Here is an 8,395-nt window from a genome sequence, read left to right on the forward strand (position 1 = left end):
AATAATAATTTAATATCAACTAAAAATTATATTACTTTTTACGATAAATAATTAAGATTTTATAAAGATTACAAACATATTTCACCTGAATCTTAATGAAACAACTCAATATATACTCTTCATAACAAGTAGTAATCAATCTCTTTCTTGTTTTGGAGGGAAGTAAATATAAACACCAAAATCAAGAGGACAGTTTGGCGTGTCAATGATTTTTTTGTTGCTTCCTCCGATTGCATATTACATGTCAGAATGTGCTGGCTACAAATTATTTTACTCAGTAACAAAAGTTAGTAGGTGAAATCATTTTCAACTTATAATAATAACCATATATTGGATTAGGATTAGAAACTAGGAGGATGTAGCAATATGAAGGATAGCATATAGGGACAATGAATTAATTGAGTACAAGATACAATTGATAAAGGCTTACATCACAATGAGTCATTGAGGAAATTAAAAGTAAAAAAGAGAAGAAAAAAAAGGCTCCCAAAAAAATTTAATAAAGGTGTATAATCATTTACAAAATTAACAAATTGGTATCCTTAATTATATAAAAGAACTAAATTGTTATGCATGCAAATAATAATTGGATTCAGGGGTTGAAAATGAGGTCCCCACATTTGCATTTCCAACTCATAGGTTTGTAATTGGAATTATCATTTCCTCTTGAATAAGCAATTGTAGAGAACTTTGAAGATTTAATCTTTCCATTCTGCACTTGAGGATTTGTAGGCACTTGAATAGCCTCACAGTGTCCACATGACTTACATCTTCTATCACATTTTGGAGGCCTTGACCCTATTTGTGCCCTCAATATCATCTTCTCCTCACTTAATTTCTAAAAAGAAAAAAAGAAAAAGAAAATCATGATTCAATTTTAGCACTTTTAATTCTTCACCTTTAAGAGTCAAAATAACAATTTACAAGTAAGACAAAAAAAATTACCTGGTGAAAAACACTTTGTTTGTGAGTCTTTCTACCTGTTAATTAAAACATACATATATAATATACATATGTTAATTCAACTTTGTTTCTACTTAGTTAAAGCTAAAAAGAAGTGATGATTTTATAAAAAATAAAAAATAAGTGAGGATTTACCTTCAATAACTAACCCCTGCAAGATCCAGCTTGAAATTATCAAAATTAAAAGAGAAATGCAAATGCCATGATGAAGAAACCCCATTTTTTTAAGGAGAAATTTGTAATTGTGATGAGAAGTTGATGAAGCAAGAGAGAAATTGAAGGGAAAAAAAAAATATTTGGTTCTAATTATAAAGAGAAAAAAATGGGGGGTTTAGGTGAAGAAAAGAGAGTAGATATATAAGACAAAGAGGATTTAGTAGTAAGTGAAGCAAACATCAGTAACTGAATGACACTATAGGAAGTAACAATATTAGATTGTTTGAGATGATTTGATTTATGTTAATGTTGAAGTGATGGAACATAGAAAAATGAAATGGATGAGTCCTGAAAAGGGTAACACTTGTACTCCTTTGGTTACCGAGCCTCTAAAACAAGATTTATGGAAATAATAATAATAATAATAATAATAATAATAATAATAATAATAATAATAATAATAATAATAATAATAATAATAATAATAATTGGTTGAAAGAAGGATGAGAAGCCTAAGAATGAGCAAGGAGATGAAATGAAAGACAAAGAGAAGCAGAAACAGCAAAACGCCACAAATTTCAACAGATGATGAGAGGGACAACTTCCCACTAACGGACATGCATTTACAGCTGGGGGTGTGTGTGTGGGATTTTCAGCTTTTCATTTCTTATATTTACATACAAACACATTAATATTATTATTATTATTATTATTATTATTATTATTTAATGGGTATATTATAATTTTGTTGAAATTTACATAAACATATATAGAATTTTGTCTTTGGTACATCATAATTAGTTTATTTGAATATTTTTTTAATTTGTATTATAATGTTGGAATGGGTTGTACCTCTATTTTTGTGTTTCTTGTAGTACGTGAGCCTTGCAGTCCCATCTTATCACGGCATCTCATTCTCTTTCTTTTGTCTCAGTAGAAAGCATGTGAAAGAAAAGAAAGTAAATAGAAAATTATATAATTTTGTAGTTGTTTCGGCCAAATTTATTATCTGATTAAATATTATTGATTTATATTCAAACTAATTCGAGGATGTACGAATTGAGTTGAATTAGTTATTCGATCTCTAAGATATCATTTTTTAAAAATTTGCAAAAAGTATACTATTATATGATTTTTTTCTTTCAATTTAAAATTTAATCCTAAATTCTACAATTTAAAATTTTAACACTTAAATTTAATTGAAAGAGTTTTACATCAATACATAAAAATATTAATTTATATTAACTAAATTTAAAAAAAGATCACAATTTTTTAGTGGATGGATATTCAGTTATAAAACATAGAAAAAAAACCATTATCCGAATCAAACCACTTTAAGTTTGAGTTAAACTTAGTTTAAACGTATTTAGGTAAAATATGAATTGAATTGAGCGGATTAATCGGACATATTAATACTTTAACTAAGGTGATACAATATATATATATATATATATATATATATATAATTGGTAAAAAAATAATATCAATTAATATAAAATCAACTTATATTTAAATGTAAAAATAATAAATAATATTGAAATAAGTTATCTAAAATTAAAATTATAAATTAATAAAACAAGTAAGAGTGGTTGGTGGATAAAATGGAAGTAGTGATGTGTACTTTGTTGAAATATTTTTTAAATAGAATAAATTTGTTTAGAAATATTGTGGATGTGATATATGTATGTAAATTTTTTACTTCGTATCAATGTAAGTAGGATATAACAATTTTCTTTTTTAGTTTTTTATTCAAATTTTATCTTTTAATTAGACATTTTTATTTAGATTTTACCGTTCTTTATCCAATCAAACAATTAAAGTTAATCATAATTTATATATAAAGAGAATACAAATCAAGATAGTCTGACGCAATTTACGTATAAATTTATCCTTTAAATATTGGATCATAAGTTTGATTACTGATTGATACATATAAAATGATATTTGTTAGAAGAAATTAATCTCTTAAATAAATTTTCATACCTTCAAAAAATATACCTTATTATCACGTTGTGGAATACCATGAACAATAAAAAAAATTTATCATTCATTTAAACTCTCTTACTAACATTTTCAAAATTGTTTACTTAATCAAATAATTGAATATTTTAATCAAATACACAAGGTTTCACTAGGAAAAAAAGTTTTATATGTATTTAATTTTTACGAGAGACACAACAATCTAATTAAAAAAAACTTCATTTTTTAGAAATATATCTTGAGGTAAGTGCATCAACTTTATTTTGTTGAAAAAGATGGTGTTTCCTAGGAGGATACTCAAAAATTTCAAAAAAATGACATTTTATAGGTGTATACTTCTAAAAAATTTAGAGCAGAAAAATTATTTTATTAAAATTCAAATATACGAAATATACGCTTGAAATATTTGAACAGGTGATTTGAGGGTTAGATTTTCTGATAATATTTACTCATCTCCTACAAAAGATGTTTAATTAGAAGTGGATATTGAATAAGAAATAAATACTTAAAAAGAATTACAAATATTATCCATGAACGACTATTGAAAATCGATTTGTTTGTTGTTTAAACCAAACCTCCACTTAATAGTCTCTATTTAGAAAAATTATACTATGTACTATCATAATTATACTCTTACCTTCATATTTTATACAAATTACTTATTTTACTCTTTTTTTATTTTTTTATTTATCTCCATTAAATTCAACTTGGTTCTGAAAACTTTTAATTTTTTTTTTGTAGTACTTATGTTTTTAAAATTTTGATTTTGTGTATTAGAAAAGTTTTCGGTACACAAATGTGTTTTAATAGGGTTTAAACTCTAAACCCTAATCTTTGTGTACCGAAAAACTTAAAAAAAGTTTTTCAGTACACAAATATATTTTTTGTGTATTGAAAAAATTTTATCAAGTTTTTTGGTATATATATGTATTCTTTTAAATTTGAATTTTGTATATCGGATTTTTTTTTTAATTTTCCAATATATAATTTAATTTAAAAAAAATGCATTTCAAGAAAACTTTTTTTAAAGTTTTCTTAAAATTTAGTTGAGTAAAAAAATTTAAATAAAAAAATATAAAATGAATAGTTTGTATAAAATGTGGGATAGTAGTATACTTGAAAGGTACGTGGTATAATTTTCTCTATTTAGGGGCAAGTTTCTAAGTAAAAAGTGATTAAAAAAAACGCCCACAAAATTTTAATAATGTGTAGCTACCAGAGCAAAACATTAATATGCTTCTCATTATCCACAAAGATGAGCCTAATTTCGCTCAAAAGTTGGGTTTTGTAAGGTCTCAACCATTATGTTTAATTAATGGTGAATTTTTCTCTCCCCTCTCAATGTTCTAGAAGTCCTCAAATTATGTCTGGTCAATCGAAATATGTTTTTGACAGCTTTGAAAATATTGGGGGAGAGAAGAAAGCACTTTAATCAACACACTTCAATATTTTAGCACCGGCCTCTTTGGTTTGAGCCCAAATTTGATGAAAGTACTATCACATCCCAAATTTGATGAAAGTACCATCACATTAGCATTTCCAAGATATTCCTAAGGAATTAGAAAATTGAATTTTGTATCTTCATAATCAGACTTATATGTTTTAAAATGTAAAAAAATTAATTTTGTCTTTCTCATTTTCATTCGTTGAATTGAAGGTAAAAAAAAATATTCCAAAATCTTACACCTCATTAAAGTTTTCGATAATTAAATTATTTACTTTAAAAATTTGGTACACAAATTAATACTATCGAAAATTTTAAAACACGAAATTTCGAGTAGTATAAATTGTCTACTAAGAATTTCGTCAACAAATTTTCTGATACACTATTTATTCTACCGAAAATTTGTGCATTGAAAGTTTCGGTAATTAATGTTATTCTATCAGAAACTTTAAAATTTGTACGTAATTTTTGTTTTTTTTAAATGAGGATGAAAAAATATCACTATGTATAGATTTAACTGAAATATTCACAATTGATCAAATTTTTGAGTAACGAAAAACTCTCATATTACGGGTAAGAGAAATTACAAACAAAATTGAGTAACTGTTATAATTACTCGCTCGACATAGAGACTAAAAATAAAGGAAATAAGAGATGTATTATTAGTTTAATGTGTCGACTTCACAACCAATTAATTACTCTTTCTTCTCTTTTCAACGACGAATTAGATTGTGTAGGAGATCGAACTCGAGAATCTTCTATAATGTTTTTCGCTCTTCTCATCCTCAGTGAAAAAAAAATTAAATGAAAGAATGTAAAACAAAAATTATACCGAAAATTTCAAGAATGAAATTTTCGGTAGTTATTTTTCAATACTGGAAATTTGAAAAATGAAATTTTCGAGAGTTTCAACTATAAATTTGAAATTTCCAGTAAATATTTTTCAATATCGAACCATATTTTCAAATTTTTGGATGAGACTAACTCCAATAAATTTTTAAAATAAAATTTCCGATAAAATAATTTTAAAGAAAAAAGTTACTTTTTCCGAATTTATTTTAGTTTTTACAGTTTACTTCTGGGTATTTAAATAAGTTAAGGGATATAAGTTTTAAATGGGAGTTATAAGTTCAATTGTGAGAGTACAAAATCCAATTTCCAAAGAGTTATTTAAAACAATACACGTATAGCCCAATATACATGTTGACCAAAAAAGCCCAATACACACCATGCACGATTCTCAACCCATAATGTTGGATCCAGTCAGACCACAAAAAGTCCAAAGAAAAACCGTTTTCATGATGACAAAAATGGCCGAAACGATTACTTACTTTATGATAGAATCCCATATAGCAAAAACATGGGCTAGGAAAAAAAAATGAAATAGCTCTTAATCTTTTGGTTTTAACATTCTGGTTTAAGGAAATAAATAATGGGAAAACAATGTCCAATTCCAGCCATATGAATTATGAGCTAGTTGGTTTGATGTTGCTTTCAATTGAAGTAAACAAAACAAACCATTAGACTGATTGATGGATTGCAAAGCCGAACAGCAATATGGTAGTTGATAAAGAATGAGAGGGTCATATATATATATATATATATTTTTTTTTGCTCCTATTTTATTTCATCGGTAGAGGCACGCATATATGGTGAGATAGAAAAACTAGACTATCATTTAGATGTAAACTTAGTTAGAATTTATTTATAATTTAATGTAAAAACTAGTTAGTTTGAGGTCTCAACTTACTTTATATATAATGTATTAATTTTGTATCTTTTATCATTCTATCAAAATATTTTTTTTCTTTTTCACGACTTATATCAAGATTTTAACATGATATTAGAGCATATTTATTAATTTATTATTGTAAAACTTCTAAAAAAATGGTTAAACCACGTAGGCAAAAAGAAGAATAGAAACAAGAAAAGTGTCAAGATAGGATTATACAAAATAACTAGTTTTTAACTCAAACCATATTCATATCCATAACCAATTTTTAAAAATTAGATATCTATATTATAAGATTTGAATTGTGTTTTGTTATTTTTGAGGATACTTCAAAAACTTAATAAAAAACTATCTTATTTATCAAATTTTCCAAAGATAAATATTGGATAAGATTGTAGATGCTCAAATCTTTCTTTACTATTGTTTTCACATTTTCAACAAATCTAGAGGATTCAAACAACATGAGACACAAATATTTCAATGTTTTGTTCCTTACTTCCTCCTTGTACTCAAGATATTTAGCAAATGAATGAGACATTGGCATATCCTGATTGTATATAGTTAACTTTCGAATGCATTTTGTGAATCTTCTTGTATAATTGATTTTGTTAACCGTAGTTCAAAAATATAATGATTTCAATATTTTTGAACATTTCATCATTGAGGTTGAGCAATTCACATTTTAAAAAAATCCTGAAGTCTTTCTAAGCATAGAAAAGAGATAAAAATAATAGGTTTTATTGAAAGTGACCAAATAACAATTTTCAAAAAGAACACAAGTGATACAACCAAGGACATGACAACACGAACCACGATAAAAAAGACTACACATGCACACTATAACACCGAAAGAAAACAGAAACACGCATACAAAGAATATCATATAAGACAAACAAGTACACATAAACTAACGACTTAAATTGCAGAGTTTCTGACTGATGACAAACGAGGATGGTTTAGCAAATTTTTCATTACATCTTGCTAGAGTTCGTGATACTTTTATTTCAAATGATCTTTTAACTTGATGATGATGAAGATAGTTGTTTCATCAGACGAATGAACTTTCATTTTACTCCGACATTAAACTTATGCTTGCTTCTTTATAGAGGGTAATGATCAAATGATTGATTCTGTTTGACATACCATTTTTAACCATTGTGGCTTTTGGACTTGATTTTAACCAAGGATGCTTGAGACTAACCTCTAACCTTTGTTCTGACAAGGGTCTTCGTTTTGTTGCCGTTGAACCTTCTAATTCTGTGCTATTGAGGGAGATGTTGCACTACTAACTATTTTTTTAATGGTTTACTTGTACATTTGAACAAATATAATGGACATTGAACTTTTTAGAAAATGTTCATCGTTGAAATGCATTATAACGGTTCCATTATTTTACTCTAACAATTCATTTGTCTCAGCTAATACTTCTTTCTAACATTGGATGAATTTCAATATTAGCACATTGATTCTTCTCACTGATTAGTCCACTCTGCCTTATTGAAGCATAAAAGTTTTGTCCAATTTGTCATTGAAGAGTTTCAAGAAACATAATCAGAAGTCAAAATAGAATTAGAAGAATTTTCAAAGCATATATAAACAGATATTAGAACAAGACACGTAAAAGAGTTTTACACTGCTATTAAAAGCTAATTACATGATGAAGTATTTTCTTATATAGTTTTTAAATCTAAGATAATATTTCTCATATAGATGCAACTTTGAGATATTTTATTTGTTTTAAGGGACGACAAAAATCTTTTTTTCGTATATATTCTTCTCTTTAGTATTCATATATCTCAATACATATATTCTATTTTACTAGTCAAAATATCATTGAAAAGTTATTTGCAAAAGAAAAAATTTAACACGAATACTCTTGCCCTTAACCCAGATAAGAAACAATTTTGAAAAAACTTTGAATAGGAGATAAAGTTTTTATTTAAGAAATAGGTGTTTGGCTAAAGCATTTTATCTATTTTTCAAATAGCAATTATGGTCTTTACAAATTAGTTTTTATCAATCCAGGTTTTGAAATAATTTTTTTTTAAAAAAGAAAATAAAAAAAGGATTGATTCAAAAACATTTTCTAATTCAGACCATTTCCCTAGTATTTTTAGTAG

At 26.0% G+C, this 8,395-nt stretch overlaps 1 protein-coding gene across 1 annotated transcript; it reads right to left on the reverse strand.

Moving 5' to 3' along the window:
- Positions 1–367: 367 nt before the first annotated feature.
- LOC101498988 (EPIDERMAL PATTERNING FACTOR-like protein 2) lies at positions 368–1,517 on the reverse strand. The gene is made up of 3 exons (XM_004508985.4): positions 1,099–1,517; positions 946–980; positions 368–838 (listed from the first exon to the last, which is right to left on the reverse strand). The coding sequence occupies exons 1-3, from the start codon at positions 1,181–1,183 to the stop codon at positions 593–595; spliced, it is 366 nt and encodes a 121-aa protein (XP_004509042.1). The 5' UTR covers positions 1,184–1,517; the 3' UTR covers positions 368–592.
- Positions 1,518–8,395: the final 6,878 nt, after the last annotated feature.

Source organism: Cicer arietinum, chromosome 7, assembly GCF_000331145.2.
Source record: "Cicer arietinum cultivar CDC Frontier isolate Library 1 chromosome 7, Cicar.CDCFrontier_v2.0, whole genome shotgun sequence".
In the NCBI taxonomy this organism is placed as follows: Eukaryota; Viridiplantae; Streptophyta; class Magnoliopsida; order Fabales; family Fabaceae; genus Cicer; species Cicer arietinum.

Excerpts from the sequence above, each read along its gene's own strand:
- LOC101498988 (XM_004508985.4), bottom strand. The coding sequence starts at position 1,183 with ATGGGGTTTCTTCATCATGGCATTTGCATTTCTCTTTTAATTTTGATA. Across the intron at positions 981-1,098 it reads GCAGGGGTTAGTTATTGAAG|GTAGAAAGACTCACAAACAA; the intron begins GTAAATCCTCAC and ends TTTAATTAACAG. Across the intron at positions 839-945 it reads AACAAAGTGTTTTTCACCAG|AAATTAAGTGAGGAGAAGAT; the intron begins GTAATTTTTTTT and ends TTTTCTTTTTAG.